This window comes from Phyllobates terribilis, unplaced genomic scaffold (assembly GCF_046119375.1).
Source record: "Phyllobates terribilis strain yellow unplaced genomic scaffold, ASM4611937v1 Scaffold_3__8_contigs__length_932513732, whole genome shotgun sequence".
Classification (NCBI taxonomy): Eukaryota; Metazoa; Chordata; class Amphibia; order Anura; family Dendrobatidae; genus Phyllobates; species Phyllobates terribilis.
Window position 1 is genome coordinate 734,583,939 of NW_027362763.1, and position 17,276 is coordinate 734,601,214.

At 39.9% G+C, this 17,276-nt stretch overlaps 1 protein-coding gene across 14 annotated transcripts in view; it reads right to left on the bottom strand.

The window, feature by feature from the left end:
• Positions 1–17,276, bottom strand: part of NRXN1 (neurexin 1) — a 1,901,072-nt gene that overhangs the window by 896,167 nt on the left and 987,629 nt on the right. For all 14 annotated transcript variants that reach the window (XM_073672110.1, XM_073672115.1, XM_073672114.1 and 11 more), the window contains one exon: positions 14,630–14,752. In XM_073672110.1, coding sequence (XP_073528211.1) covers positions 14,630–14,752 — 123 coding nt within the window. The remainder of the gene's footprint in view (positions 1–14,629; positions 14,753–17,276) is intronic.

The following is a 17,276-nucleotide window of genomic DNA, read 5'->3' on the forward strand; positions in this document are numbered from 1 at the left end:
TGCTGGGGAAGAAGATGGCTAATAGGTTGGAGGAGTTTTTAAACTAGAGACGGGGGGGGGACCAAGGAAATAGGTGGGATGTGAGGCAAGCAAGGGGGAAGGGGAGAAGTGAATATAATGAGGGTGGAGAGGGGGGTGGGGATAGTACAGTTAGAACGTTAGAGAAGAATAGGATGCTAAATAACCCCAAAGTTTTATTTTGCATGCTGACCAACGCAAGAAGCCTGACCAATAAGGCGGATGAGCTGCGGGCGCTTATATCGGAGGAGAGGTATGACATCGTAGGTATAACAGAGACTTGGCTAGACGATAGCTACGACTGGGCGGTAAATTTATTAGATTATAGTTTATTTAGAAGGGACCGGAAACAGGGGAAAGGTGGAGGAGTCTGCTTATATGTAAAGTCATGTCTAAAACCCAGACTAAGGGAAGATATAGGAGAGGGAGAAGAGGGGGTCGAGTCCATGTGGGTAGAGATAGAGGGGGCAAAAAATAATAATAAAATATTACTGGGGGTCTGCTATAAGCCACCAAATATAACAGAGGAGAATGAGAATCTGCTATTAGGACAAATAGACAAAGTAGCAAAACATAATGAAGTGATTGTAATGGGGGATTTCAACTACCCGGATATTGACTTGGAAACAGAAACCTGTAGATCTCAGAAAGGAAAAAGGTTCTTGACAAATATTAAGGATAATTATCTCTCCCAACTAGTGCAGGAACCAGCGAGAGGGAAGGCCGTCTTGGACTTAATATTGACTAATAGGCCTGATAGAATAACTGAGGTACAGATAGGGGGGCACCTAGGTAATAGCGACCATAATATTATCGACTTCAAAATGCCCTTCAGTAGGGTTATCAATAAGGGAACAACAAAAACATTAAACTTTAGGAGGGCGAAGTTTGATCAGCTGATAGAAAACCTTCAACTTATTGACTGGGACAAAGTACTTAATCAATGGAATACGAATAGTAAATGGGAAACCTTCAAAAGAATTCTGAATTCTCAGTGCGAGAGGTATATACCGTATGGGAATAAAAGGGCCAGAAATAAGAGGAAACCAATATGGTTGAACAAGAACTTAAAAGGGGCGTTAAATAGCAAAAAAGAGGCATTCAAGAGATTAAAACAGGAAAACAGTAAGGAGGCACTAATGTGTTACAAGGAAAAACGAGAACCTGTAAAAAACAAATAAAAATAGCGAAGGAGGAAACAGAGAGACGTATTGCTAGGGAAAGTAGATCAAATCCCAAACTGTTCTTTACGTATATAAATAGTAAAAGGATTAAATCGGATAATATTGGACCGATAAAAAGTGAGGAAGGCAAAATCATAGAGAAAGATGAGGATAAATCTAATCTATTAAATAATTTTTTTTCCACAACTTTCACAAAGGAAATAGAACTAATAGGAGAAATGAGAAGTGACAAGCTTAATCCTCCACTAAGTATGACTAATATAACCCAAGTTGAGGTACAGAAATGCCTCAGTAACATTAAAATAAACAAATCACCAGGACCTGATGGCATACACCCACGGGTACTAAGGGAACTAAGTAATGTGATAGACTGACCGTTATATCTTATATTTAAGGACTCTGTTGAGACTGGGTCTGTACCACTTGATTGGCGACAGGCGAATGTAGTGCCAATATTCAAAAAGGGAGCGAAAAGTGACGCCGGAAACTATCGGCCGGTGAGTCTGACGTCCGTTGTGGGCAAAATTTTTGAAAGCTTCATTAAAGAGGCAATTATGGAGCATCTTGATGCTAATAATCTTTTAATCCCGAACCAACATGGATTCATGAGGAATCGCTCCTGCCAAACAAACCTGATTGACTTCTACGAGGAGGTTAGCTCTCGAGTAGATCAGGGGGAACCAGTGGATGTCGTGTATCTCGACTTCTCAAAAGCGTTCGATAGCGTGCCACATAATAGGTTGGTATACAAAATGAGAATGATGGGGTTGGGGTAAAATGTCTGCAAGTGGGTAGCTAACTGGCTAAAGGATAGAAGGCAGAGGGTGGTTATAAATGGAATATTCTCAGATTGGGTAAGCGTCACTAGTGGGGTACCACAGGGGTCTGTACTAGGCCCAATGTTATTTAATATCTTTATTAACGACATAGTCAACGGAATAAATAGCAAAATATCAATATTTGCAGATGACACAAAGTTATGTAAAACAATTAATACAAAAGAGGACAGTGCAGACCTACAGAGGGATTTGGATAAGCTGGGTAGGTGGAGCATTAAATGGCAAATGAGGTTTAACGAGGAGAAATGTAAGGTCATACATATGGGAAGGAAAAATGGAAGTCACCAGTAACTCACTGAATGGGAAATCATTGGGGAATTCAGAGATGGAGAAGGACTTGGGCATCTTGATTGATAGCAAACTAAATTGGAGTGCCCAAAGTCAGGCCGCTGCTGTAAGGGCAAACAGGGTAATGGCATGTATCAGAAGAGGTATAGCTGCAAAGGATGAGAACATTGTTCTTCCACTGTACAAAGCACTGGTCAGACCACACTTGGAATACTGTGCTCAGTTATGGGCCCCAATATATAGAAAGGATATAAATGAGCTTGAAAAGGTACAAAGGAGGGCAACAAAATTAATAAAGGGAATGGAGGGACTGCAATACCCAGAGAGGTTGGCAAAACTAGGACTATTCAGCCTGGAAAAGAGAAGGTCGAGGGGGGACATAATAAATGTGTACAAATATGTTAGGGGACAGTATAGAGATCTTGCTCGGGATTTGTTCAAAAGGAGGGATATTACGGTAACAAGAGGGCATTCACTAAGACTGGAAGAGAAAAGGTTTCAGCACCAGCATAGGAAGGGGTTCTTTACGGTAAGAGCAGTGAGAATATGGAATTCACTGAGTGAGGAGACGGTAATGTCAGATTCACTACACCAGTTCAAGCGGGGACTGGATGCATTTCTAGATACCAGGCAGATTTCAGCATATACTTAAAAATAAAATAGTATGTTGATACAGGGATTTATTCTGACTGCTGGTTTCAGAGTCGGGAGGGAATTTTTCCTCAGGTGAAGATTGGCTAAATCATTTGGGGTTTTTGCCCTCCTCTGGATCAACTTTAGCAATTACAGAACTAACAGGTCGAACTTGATGGACGCAAGTCTTTATTCGGCTTTACAAACTATGTTACTATGTTATGTTACTATGGTGTCATTCTCCGCTGTAGATCTACCTGCGAGAGGTAGAACAGTTGAATCTAGCAAGACTGCAAATGGAAAGGCAGCATCGCCTGAGCAGCAGAAGGTGGCAGCCATCTAGAAATTGTGAGACCAGACAGAGAAAGGGCCCTTCAAATAATAGGATGGCTACAGTAGAAGTAAGAGACCTTTCAGGATGTCCTGAGGATAGTGGGCGTGGGTTTAGAGGTAGTGAGACCTCCAGTTACTCAGGTCTGAGAGGCCCATACAAATGACCCAATAGAGTACAGGACAGCACAAAGTCAGACCTGACCTTAGATACAAGGTCAAGTGAGTCACGCTGCTGTACTGACCGCTGGGATCGGGGGAGGTCTGACAAGGTTACGACTAGGAAATGTGACTTGACGAAGTTGGAGACAATGACGGATGGTAGGTCCCTAAGGAATGGGCTAATGTTGATGACTAATGTTCCAGGGGCTGAGCAGCGCAATTGTCAAGTACATGGTCTCTGTGTGAACCGTGGGTTATAATGTGATTGTGTATATTATGTGTTCATCCCCACAAATTTGAACAGGAAGGGGGGATACGTAATGCAGCGGCTTGCTGCATTGCTAAAATGTCCAGGGGGTGTGTTCTGGCTGACCATTTACCTCCCCCTCAGGTGACTGATCACATGACTGTGACATCATCACAGGTCCTGTGTGCACAAAAAGGATATATAAATCCTGGTGGTTTTTTGAAATAGAGAGAGAGGCCTGGGAGGCAGAGGCTGGATCCCTGTGTCTTGGATACCAGTAGCCTTGGAAGGCATGTGGCCTGGAGGCCACATCTGGTGAGCCTTAAACGACAGTTTTGGCAGAACAGAGCTGAGAGAAGCAGCTAAGACCCGGCAAAGGTAAAAATGCTGCTTGATGTGGACATTGATATTGTTACCGTGCTGAAGGCTGTATCTGGAGCCAAGTGGGCATATCTGTCACTGGAAAGGCTCTTGGATATTATATGTGTAACATGTCGGCGAGCCACTGAGATGGACTATGTTATGAGCGGTTTATGATATGTAATAAACCGCTGGACTGTGAATTATCGGAAAAACGTTGCATGTGTGCTTTAATTGACCCGGTGAAGAGAGTGCCCGTGAGCGTGATGAATAGCGCTACCTTACAATAGATAGTTAGATATTTAAGAAAAAAATAGAACAGCACCATTGAAAAAGCAGTGGGTGCAAAATCTCCCAAACAATTATCCAGTTGTAATATAAATAAAAATAAGAAAAGCAGGCAGAACTGCAAAAATAGGTGAAAAAATGGACTTTATGAGACCGCTTGAGGAAGGTTGTTCACAACGGAAATGTTGCCACACCATATCGGCTAATAAAGTTCACTTTTTCAGTTATTATTGGAGTGCTGTCTGCTTTTCTTATTTTTAGATAGATAAATAGATAGGTAGATAGATAGATAGATAGATAGATAGATAGATAGATAGATAGATAGATAGATAGATAGATAGATAGACTAGCAGATAATTTTGAGAAAGGAAATAAAAAGAAAGTAAGACAAAATAGAGGGAAAAGAAAAGAAAGAATGAACTAATATATAAAAAATATAGATAGATCGTTATGAAGAAGAAAGAAAGACAATAAAGAGAGAGAAAGACGTAAAAAAGGAAACAAGGGAAAAAAGAAGTAAATAATAGATAGATAGATTAATTTTGAGAAAGAAAAGGAAAAAAAAAAAACAGAATGAAAGGGAAGAAAGAGGAGAAAAAAAATAAAGAAAGAAAGACAAAAGAAGGGAAAATAAAGGAAAGAATGAAAAAATATAGATAGATGGATAGATAGATACATAAATAGATAGATGGATAGATAGATAATAGATAGATAGATAGATAGATAGATAGAACATAATCCTTTAGAGAGTATATGCATGTGAATATTTTGAGAATTTCTAGACTATTACACTTATTTTCTTGTGAGTGACGTTAACCTTTCTTCTCTTTTTATGCATGTGAACAATAATGTTTCTAACCTCTATATTTTTTCCTGTATCTAAAGCTATAAAATCTTTTTCCAGTTTCCACACAATGGACCAAGCACTACACTGTGTTTGTAGACAGGGAGCAGACATAGATGAATTCAGTGAATGATGCACAGGATGAAAGAATACAAAACTAAATACTGGACTAGTGCATTTGGCTACAATCCTCATCTCATGACAAAAAAAGATACTGGATCATCAAAGTCCCAAATTCCACTGCTCTTTGATGATGAAAGGCCATATATTCCCTGGCCTAGTACAAGCCTGCGAGCGACCCCACAGACTACTATGAGATCAAACAGAATGGAACTAAAGGGATTCTTAAGTTAAAAATATCATCTGAGATATCGAAGAATTGCAACCAGAGTAGGGACTAAAAATAATTTTTCACCAAGCAGACAGTCGATCCTGGCAATGATTTGTTAAATTATTCATTACTTTTTTAAACATTTTTTTCTGGGAGAGGATTTAAATAATAAAAACAATCACCATATTTGATTTCTGGAGATATATGTTTTATTTTTTAATTTCAGATTTAATATTGTGTACTCATTTTTTTATCTAATATTTTTGCATAATATTTTTCTTTTGTTTTTGAATACTGTTTTTTTTCCTTTCCATATATTTTTTTTTGTTAAGTCTTGCACATATATTATCCTATGGTCATCCATTTTTAATCCATTAAAAAAGTAGTGAAGTGCAATTAATGAAACCTGTCACTTCACAATAAGTAACTATTAAGCTGAGTTCACTGTATAAATACTAATAAAAAAGCTAATTTTCTTCCCCTAATGGAGGCTATAAGCAGCCAAAGTGTTATTAGAGGGATAATCTGTTTTGTTTAACCCCTTATCTTTTAGATTGATCTCATGATAAGAATGTAATAAAGTTTCCCCCCAGCTTTTAAATGAATTGTCCCATGAACAAAGTTCATTTTAATTAATATATCTTGGAATAATACTAAGTCTCACAATTGGATGTGCCAAAAAAAATCTTCCTGTGCTTGTATAATCTGATAAATGTTCCCCTGCTATACACTGTACAATGGCTGTGTCTGATCATGCAAAAATGATCAAGCTCATGGTTGGCAGATACTCCAGCTCATGACCTGGGAGAAGCATAAGCCCCTTATGATAAGTGAGTATATAGGCGAAACACCAGGGGCTCACAGCTGCAGCTTTCTGGGGTACCACATTTCTCTGCCTGTTTTATCACAGCAGCGTGTGTTTCTGCCACATCACTAGTCCTGTGGGCTCATCATAAATGAAGTCATAAATTACATATATGTGCTCAGCAGCCACTAGAGCTCCTACATCACTGATTTGATTTATGATGAGCTCAGAGAGTTGGAGATGCTGCTGAAATACTCACTGCTGTGATAAAACAGGTAGAAAAATATGTTACCCTAGAAAGTAGCAGCATTTGCTGTTTCATCTGCATACTCACTTACCACAAGTGACTTATGCTTCCCCCTGGCCAGGAGTTGTGGTATGTGACGGCCATGAACTGCTCTGAATGGTCAGACACAGCCATTACACAGTACATAGCAGGGGCACCTTTATAAGAAAAAAAAATGTAACACATTCAATTTATTATTATTCCAAGATATTTTGGTTAAAATCATCTTTGTTTGTGGGAAAACCCCTTTAACTGTAACCAATCAGTAGGTATACAATATCCATGCAGCACCAAAATTTTATTAAAACATGACCTAATTCTCATTCAAATCAATGAGTTGTCTGTGGAATGTAGGACATGACAGGTCCTCTAGAGTGAGTGATGGTCCTTGGTAACTGCTAATAGGTGACTGGAAATTGTCATTTAAAAACGCTATAAGTACTTTAAATGCTTTAGAGGAAAAGTTTTGGTGCATGAATTTTTTTTATTGTGTCAGAAAAAAATATGACATTTTTCAGTTTCAACAGAGCTCTCTACACTTTCCCAAAAAGTTGTGAGGGACTTAGTGGTGAATGGTGTTTTTCTCTTTTCTGATGGAGATCAGACCAGAGTTAGAGCGCACCTGACAGCAGGATTGTGCTCAGTAAACTACATACACTGTCAGATATTACACTGATTAAAATGATACCTTGGTTGATGAAATCTGTCCTGTGGTTCTTGTGTAATCTTTACTTTCACTTCGGAGATAATGATATGCACGTGCTTCGGGGCGGCCTGTGCGGTGGGCTCTATCTGGTGCTCTGCTTATATATTCATCTGTATGCTTTTATGACAGCTCACTGTGCCTTCACTGACCTGCCTCCTATTTTACCTAGCCCCGCACTACTAGATGAATTATGTAAAATAGGAGGCAGGTCAGTGAACGATTAGTGAGCTGTCATAACAGCATACAGATGAATATGTAAGTAGAGCACCAGCTATAGTCACAGGCCGCCCCGGAGCACGAGCATATCATTATCTTTCATCAACCAAGGTATCATTTTAATCAGTGTATGTAGTTTACTGAGCACAATCCTGCTGACAGGTGCGCTTTAATCAATGTACCAATTTATACATACTTTATTTAAAAAGTGTTGGTAATTGGCAATCTAAATTCAATTCTGTAAAACCATGGGGGTACCAAGTCTTGGAAGCATAACTATGATGTTGAAATACCCTTATAGTCTTAATTTTTGTAATATTTCTATTTGCGGCATGAAATATAAGTAATATGCCCCTGATAATCTGGCAAAAAATAGTATTAGTAGGCTCATTATTGTTTCTGTCATTTTATAAAATAAAACAGATATATCAAATAATGTGAAGGAAATCCAGCTGAGTGAACAAGCCAAAAGTGAGCAAGACATACAAATTCAAAATAGCCTTTGTAGATAGATAGATAGATAGATAGATAGATAGATAGATAGATAGATAGATAGATAGACGGATAGATAATTGTATAGATAGATAATTGTATAGATAGATAATAGATAGATAAGTAGATTGTTGGGCAGATAGATAGATAATTGCATAGATAGATAATAGATAGATAATAGATAGACATATAATTGTATATATGGATAGATAATTGTATAGCTAGATAATAGATAGATAGATAGATAGATAGATAGACAGAGAGACAGACAGACAGACAGACCGACCGATCGATCGATCGATCGATCGATCGATAGATAGATAGATAGATAAGATAATTGGAAAGATGGAGAAGTAGATTGGTTCCATTGTAATGTATTTTTGGAAATGTGTTCCTTTTTTCCACTTGTCTAATGAACCACAACATTTCAGTTATTTTCATTTTCAAGCCTAATTCATATCTAATTAGAGAAAAAAATGATTCACTTCACATTGAAGAATGCTTGATAACATTTTCATTTGTAAAGTCCATATTTTACAGAGGGCAATTAAACACTCAAGCAATACATCTTCCAGCAGTGCCAGTTTCTGGAGTGGTGTTTGAGAAATGGGCATGTCTTCATGTTAAAATCTGAGCCTGTTATAGCATCATTATGAAATGTACAACATGAAATATACACATCTATTCCCTGCAGGACAACTCCCCCAAAGAACAAATCCGGAGGGCAGGAGATAAATGTAAATATTTATCATGTTAAAAGATTCCATGTGGAAAATGATAACAGAAAATATTACAGAAATATTAGCAAACAGTGAACTGATTAACAGTAACAAGTGTCAATCCACTAATAAAATATGCATCAAAAAGAGGTTCAGAAGCATTTTTCAATGATTTTATTTTCCTTATTATTTTATTTAGTGCATTTAAGGGATTATGTGGGACTTTGCTTATTTTTCTGCTCTGGGGCTAAGAACTTAAAGGCAGGTAGTTGCTAACTACCTGTCAGTTCTGCCCAGCGCTAGTCTCTGCTGGTCCAGAGAGGTCATGGATCACTTCTTCTGACGATTCTGCAGCTTATGGTGACATCACATCTATACAGCAGCTCTTTTGTTCTGCTGCATTGATGGGCGTCACTGCCAATGTGACGTTAATTGACAACCAGCTCCCCGCTGCCTAACTGCAGGGAGCTAGCTGCCAAACATCACAACGTCAGCAGTGACGACCCATCAACAAAGCAACCCGGAAGGGGAAGAGCTGATCCATTGAAATGAAGCAGCAGAATCGCTGGCAGGAGCGGCCTGTGACCTCTCTGAACCAACAGAGATCGGCGCCGGACAAAACAAGCTGGTAGTTTGAAACTACCTGACTGTAAGTTTTTTGGCCCATCGCAAAAAAAAGCAAAGTCCCAGATAATCCCTTTAACTGATTTAATATCAAATCTTATGGTGTGATAATTATTGATCTAGTAAAAGATATCTTGACTCAGATAACAAAGCCCTGAGATGTTAAAGGGGTTGTCCGCTACTAGGACACAGCCTCACTTCCTGTTAATTACTTAACCGTACGAAGGCGGAGACCGTGACGCCAGCGCTGATTGGGCGCCAGGCTCACGTGTCACAACAACCGCACAAGAGTCCCAGAACCGCGAGTGCCGACACCGCAGGAACAGAGCCCGCAAGGGAGGTGAGTACAAGCTTTTTTATTTTATTGGCGCCAAGTGAGGGGTATGAGAAGGGGTTGTCCTAGTAGTGGACAACTTCTTTAAGATATCACAGCACAAGAAATGTATAATTTGATACCTAAATGACATCAGTGCAATGTTAAGGAATCTTAATCATTTTAAGTGAGATAACTCTAGGTGAGAGGTTTTCAAGATAGTGTGTTGTGGGTCAGAATAACATTTTTCTATATCTGTAGGTCAAGAGAATATAGAGTTCAGTCCCACAGTCAATAACTACATGCAGTGGAATGCTATGCTCCATTCTGACTGGGTATTTCTCCGTCTCTGGATCAGTAGAGGAACCAACATTCAGACCCCTATCAGTCAAGAAGTCATGTGTGTGTATAGGTGATACCTTGCAATCTTGGAAATTGCCCTTTAGATCAGTTAACAAGTCACACCAAAACTAGAACTGCCTACAGTGCTGACTTCTAGGCATGTATTTATCAGATCTGACCAAATTCAGTCACTTATGTTCTACGACCTGTTCCCTGCATTTGTGAAAGATCAATAAAATTATACAAATTATTTAGTTTGTTTTGCACTTTATAAGCAAAAACTTGATAAACCTGGAAGTTTGGATTTTAAAGAACGAAGGGACAAATCATTTCTATTTTAAGATGAATTTTGTGTAGAAAAAAAGTAGGTTTGGATCAAATGTAATACCAATATGCCAAAAAAAGTGCTCGCGGCTCCACAGTCATGACTTATTTATCAACATTCTATTTAGAGAAATTAGGAAAAACTATCCCAGGTCTGATCTGAGTGTTTATTTACCTTTTAGAAATGTTCCTCTTAAAGGAACCTTCTGTGTTAATCAGTATTTTATAGTCTTTTACACTATTATTGCTTTGTGTTTTTGTGGCACCCCAGGGGTCCGGTTGTCACAGTGGCATTGCCTCCCTCACAAGGGGTGATGCCATGCCTGGAAGCAAGCAGGGGTCCCCTAGTCAGGTATACTAGCATGCAACACTTTCCTGGCTCAAAAACCAGCAAGGGGAGCTCCTCCCCTTAGCACCTGGGATCTGGAGGCGGGATTAGTTAGAGTTAGTGAGAGGAGTTGAATACAGGACAGCGACGAGGAAAGACCTGGGGAGTGGAGCTGCACGGCAGCTCACCCCAGAGAGGAGCATAGAAGAACCGGACACCGGAGTCCGAGGTTGTGGGGCACTGAAGGCCCAGCAGCAGAAGCCAGAGAGCAGAAGGCTGCAGGTCTCCTGGCCCCATCAGACACCCGGAGGCTCAGCAGCACATAGGGCCCAGCACCGCCACGTGGAAGCGACACTCCAAGAAGGCCCGAGCTGCCTGCCATACGGGTGATCACAAAGATGTTTTACTCAGGGACGAGGGCCACCGCACAGCTATAAGCAGCAGAGCCAAAGAGATTAGCGCAAAGGGAAGGCCTCCAACTTCACCTGGCGAGGTGGATTCCCAACTTGCTTCCAGGCCGCCCGGACCTCTACTACAAGCTAGTACCCGTGCCCCGGTCTGCCTAACCACTGCAAGTAAAGATAAGAGGAAACCGCCATTAAGTTGTGGACTGGTTATTATCTGTGCCAGGGGATGCACAGCAACATCTATCACATCACCATTTCCTGCCCTGGAGCTTAGCTCTGCCTGTGGAGAGCTGAACCAACTCTGCTGCGTCATCATCAGCTCCAGAGAATCTGCACCGCAGCGGCGGCTCCCTATAGCCGCATACCACAGGTGGCGTCACGAACATTAAACTATAAAAACTATAATCCCCTTTTATTGACCGCCCTGGGTCACGGACCAGGTCACCGCCATTGTGACATCCCCCAGCACCGACCGGCCTGGCTACCGAGTACCCCACGGCTCAGGGGGCGCATCATTTTCTGTTGTGATTATTAAATACATTATAATATCAAGAAATTGTCCCATGCAAGTAAATGAAAATTTGGGGCAATGCACTGTAGATGCCTCTGACTGGCTAAAAACTGAATTTATAATCCTTGCTTGGATTGACTCTTCATAATCTGCCTTATTCTTAAACTCTTAAAGAGAACCTGTCACTCGTCATAAATATGTTATTTTTATTTGCTATAGATCCGCTGTTCTACTGAATCTGACATTATTCATTTTTTTGTTGCTACACCTCATATTGGCCTGAGTGCAATCCAATAGAAAATCAGATATTACTCATCCGATTTGTATGGTCATTTGAACCTTAAGCTGATTTTTTATTGGATAGCACTTGGGACAACGTTATTCAATGGGTCAGTGCAGATGACGGATTTTTTTCACCAACAGAATCTGTCTGTGAAAAAAATCGCAGCATGCTGCAATTTCACTGTGAAATCAGAAGCTACTTTCAGTTTATGGGTGCATGGAAAACATCGGACCGCACTTGGAAGACATCTGAGTGCAGTCTGATTTCCACGGACTCACACAATGGAAAAGATGGCGAGATTTTGTTCTCCATCTTCTCCTCAGTGTGCCCCATACTGTTATCTCAACTGAGAGAATCAGATCACACTTTGCTGTCACTCGGATCAGAGTTTGAAAAGAGTGTCATTAGCATAATTGACCCAATTCTCTTGAATGAGAGAATCTACAGTCATGTGACTGCAGCCTTACACTGTAGCTTGCAAGCAGGAGAAGACGTTGACCCACAAATCCATACAGGTAACACGACTCACAATCTAGTTGAAATGTTGCTTTACTTTGGGAAAATTGTTCTTTTTCTATTGTTAAGATTTGTAAATACTTTGGCAAATCTTTATTAATGGAGACAAGAGACTGTTTAATCAACTGGTACGTTCTTATATCTATCATATCAATGGCAAAATATTTCTACTGTGAAGTTGATCCAAGAGGTAACGTTTCACCTTGTGGAGAATGACAAGCCAAGCCTGGCGTGCCAAGGTGAGGAGACTTTTAAGTCTTGCAATGCTGCTCTTGAAAATTAAATATAGAAATTGTCTCTTCAGACAGGAAGAGAACTAGGACTCTGGTGCCACCTAATGGAAGTAGCAATTCTAAAAGTCACCCTTGACCCTTTAACTAGCCTTGCCACATGACTTAGGTTTGGCTTGTATCCTAAGTCATGTGGCAAGGCTCGTTAAAGGGTCGATATTGACTTTTAGGATTGCTACTTCCAATAGGTGGCTCTACAGTTCATGTTGTCCTCTTTCTCTCTGAAAAGACAATTTGCTTGCTGCGAAGTTGCAAATTGATTCGTTAAACCTCATTGACCACATTTATGATGGAAAACTAAAAATGCATTATTTTCTTTTTCACTTTGACAATAACAAAAAAACCTGATCTTATGATATAAGGAGATTTGGTTAAAGGATATAACTGAAAGGCACAATTCCCAGAGTCCCATGTGTCTCACAGGGTTTGTGGGTGCACTCTACAGATTATGGTAGTAATGTTAGAGGTGATTATCCGATAGAGACACTATGGATGTTGTTATAGGGATTCATGTACTACATAGGACTTTTTTATACGTATAGTATGGCAGTGTCTATATATGTCTACAGAATGGACATATCATCTAGATACACTGCACGGTGACATTATTCACATTATGAAGAGATTGCTCATCTAACCAGGTTATGCAGGGGGTCTCATAGGCATAACAGTTGCAATGAGCCCCCCTTGAAAATATTGTGCATACACACTTTGTAAGTCCTATACATTTAAAGTTCTTATAGCAACAGATTTTACACTATCAAAGCATACACATTTTTTTAATCTTTGATGATATAGGTATCGAGGTCAAAAAATTAAAAAGGGTTTCCACCTCTGAAATAAAAAAAAAATAAAATGAACACCCAAAATACTAAACAGTAACAAAATAAAGCAAAACTCTGTTGCTCTCCTGCCAGCACTGACTATTTCCCCACACTAGTTTCAGAACTTTCTATTCAGTCCGGACAGGCTTGTGAATGCTACTGATTTCGTTGGTGACCAAAATGTCACCACTGCAGCCAGTGATTGGCTACAGCAGTCTCATGTCCGTCCAGCTGCAACAAAATGTGCAAAGACTGGCAGAGGGCCCGGTTAGCGTTAACAGGGAAGCTGCTGAGAAGGGGTAAGTTATACATTACTGTATTAGTTTTGAGCATTCTGAACATTTTTTTTTTTTACATTTCTAAAAAGATTCAATATCAACATCCACGTGTTAGAAGGTAGTAGGTTAGGGTCACGCGAACGTATGTTCTCTCATCCGAGAGGATCTGGACAATTATGCTAATCACACACTGATCAGAGCTAGATCAGAGTGGGATCATAGTGTGATCTGATTCTCTAGGATGAGGAGAAAACGTTTTCTCCATCTTCTCCATTCTGTCATTCCGGGAAAATTGGACTACCCTCAGATGTCATCAGTGCTTTCTGATTTTTTGGATGAAGCCATGACTTGCATGGCGGAGTGCGATCCGATTTATGGATGCAACTCGTGCATGCTCCGATTTTTAACTTGAAAGGACTTGTGCACCGCCCCATAGGATCACATTGGGCCAAATACTATCCCATGTTTGTTCGGATTGTACTCGAACTGAAAGTTACGGTTGTCTGCACGAGCCTTTAATGTGTATAAAGCCACCATCAGTCTCATTGTACCACAGGCCATTTCCATCTGCTCGGAAAATACAGTAGGTCAGTAATATTGGCCATCCTTCCTTCCTACCTGAAGATCAGTCATAGCTTTATGCAGTATAATATTACTGGCATAGTCAACTCTTGAAGGAACGGCAAGAATTCAAGAATCTTCGGTGCGTCATGATCCACCAGATCCGGTTGTTTCCTTGGATTTTTTGGATTGTTACATATACACTATCACCTTGAGGAACATTTCCCAGATACATGTATAAGAGATACTGCTGCAGGACAGAACAAATGAATGTACCCACCTGTCATGTCTTGTTGATCGTCCACTATTAACTTTAAACTCTTTCCTCTCCGTATCACACGAACTGTGTGCCATTCATTATCATTGAGGTTATAACCAGCATAAAGAGTCTCTGGGCCTTTGCCTGCAGAATATGCCAAACCATCATTAAACAATCACGACACATTTAAGTAGGTGAACCTTTCAAAGAAAAGCAGAAAGTTATAGCAAGAAAAATATACACACAATAAACTGATGATTATATTAATATTTGCAGTTTGTTTGGCATAAATTGAGCACGTAAACCCCGATGGAAAATGATAAAAGGATGGCAGTCAGAATTGTTTCTTTATTACATTGTGGTTCTAGGTTATTTTAATCAGAGGCAATGGTTAAGCCCTGGGATTATTTAGTCAATCAAGCTTTATTTTATAGTTAATATGGATTTAATTACTTTAATGTAGCCTGTAAATAGAACTTTGCCATTATTAAAATATCAGACCTCCTAAATCTAATATTGCTTTAGACTGAGGTATAATCATGGACAGAGAAATAAATCCAGTATTAACTCCTCCCAGCGTCGGAATGGGTTAATAAAGGCCCGCCAGTAACATTGATTCTTAACCACTCTTAAGCTACATGCAAAAATAACCTGACCCTAATACACAAATTTATTTTTGCTTCTATGTAATAATAATTTTGCTAACTTGTTTAATAAATGATGAAATGATACCTTTATCTGCACATTGTGAATCAAGTGTAATAGCACTATTTATTAGCATTCTTTCACAGGGGCGTCCTACCAGAGGTTTCTCCTGTTCCCCCGTGGGCCAGTCCAAGCCTGACTCCTCCTCGAGACCTAACTTTCTTACTCATTCTTTGTCCTGCTACATTTGCAGTTTTAATTTGAATTGATCACTAGAGTTGAGAGAAACTCCTGAATTTTGATTCAGATTTGTTCATTTCAGGCAGGTAAATTTGATTTGCATCATATAAATCTGGTTTAAATCGAATAGTCCAGGAAGGGATTAATAGGAATCTGTCACTTTGTAAAATGCTATTTACAAGCAGATATAGGGCTAATCTCCAGGTAACCTTTCAACGCTGCCCGGTCGCCTTACTGAAATTGCGGCTACTGGAAGATAATGTACTTATTTCCTCCCATGAGCCACTGGCTTTCAGCCATAGGAGTGGTGCAGGGAGCGGTTATAGGCATCGCTCACTATGCTGTAAGTGGCGGCTCTAAGCAAGCCCCAGCGCTTTGACTGACAGCGCACTCTTAACAGATTGATTGCAGAGCCAGTAGTCAATGAAAGCGTTGGGCATGCTGCACTTTTAGTAAATCAGTTGGGGAGAATTGTAAATCTATATACCTGCAGATTAACCTTATATCTGCAGGTAAATAGCATTTTTCGAGGTGACAGATTTCCTTTAAATATATCTGAGCCAATATCACACTGCATTCATGACTATTTTTGAGTGCATAAGCTCAGTAGGCATAGGCTTGGCAGTGGCCGCAGTTAAGATGGAAGCCAAGTCATTTGTCAGCCATATGAACTCATTGAAAAAAATTCCATACAACATAATCTAGGTTTATAAACTTTTATACTCATCTCTCCTCAGCCCTCCCTATACTTTTACCACTGGTAGGCTCCATGCCTGCTCTTCTGATCGCTCTTCTTTTCATTGAAGGTCTCCCAGTGTTGCTGCTGACTAGACCACGATACCCCTCATTAACATCAACAACATGCCCCATGTGACCCCATGGTAATCAGTGTCAGCATTATTAGACCTAGAGTGAAAAGAAGGCTAAAGAGGAACAATCGGAGGACCAGGAGGGAGTGAAAGTGGGACAGCTATTGGGAGAACCATGGAAAGGCGAGTAGCAAAGTTTATTACTTTTTAACCCCAATGATGACCCAGTATAAACTTCTCTCTATCCCCCTCTGTCTCATCACAGACCATTACACTTCAATCTTCCAGTTCTGATTGGCTGTTGTCTATAAATACAAGCCCTCCATACCTCGCAAATAGTTAATCAATTTAGCCTTGTTTGCCTATTCAGCTACTATAGGTTATACCAATGATTCCCAACCTCAATTCCAATGGCCTACTGGAACCTAGATGGAGGTTCCCTGGAGAATATTTAGAACTGTTACACTTTTAGGCAGGAAAGGGGTAATTGAATGGGGTTAACCAACATGATGAATATATTTTGGTGAGTTTTACCAGGATAATAAAATTGGGAACTATTTGGTTATTTAATAATAATTATACTGCTCGTCACATGTTTATTAAAGAAAGCATAGAACTCAAGGTATACATAACACTGGTGCTATTTCTGGTGCCAGTCTGCCCGTATACTCTAAATTAGAGATGCACAACCTTTTCTGGTCCGGGGGGCCACATTACCAAATTAAACCAATCGCAAGGGCCTTAATAAGATGTAAAGGAGAATTACCATCTGAGAAATATATATGACATGCTGAAAGTGTACACCATAAATGTCAGTTCAGGTTCTAAGACTTCCACCTGTCAGGGAGATAGGCGCCCTCTCTATTGCGGTTTAGGTGAATTGCTGAAATAGTTGAGCCTTTTGGCTCGTCCTACAAAGATACAAAGAAGTGTCAAGTATGAATGCTTCATCTGCTCGTTCTTGGAGTGGCATT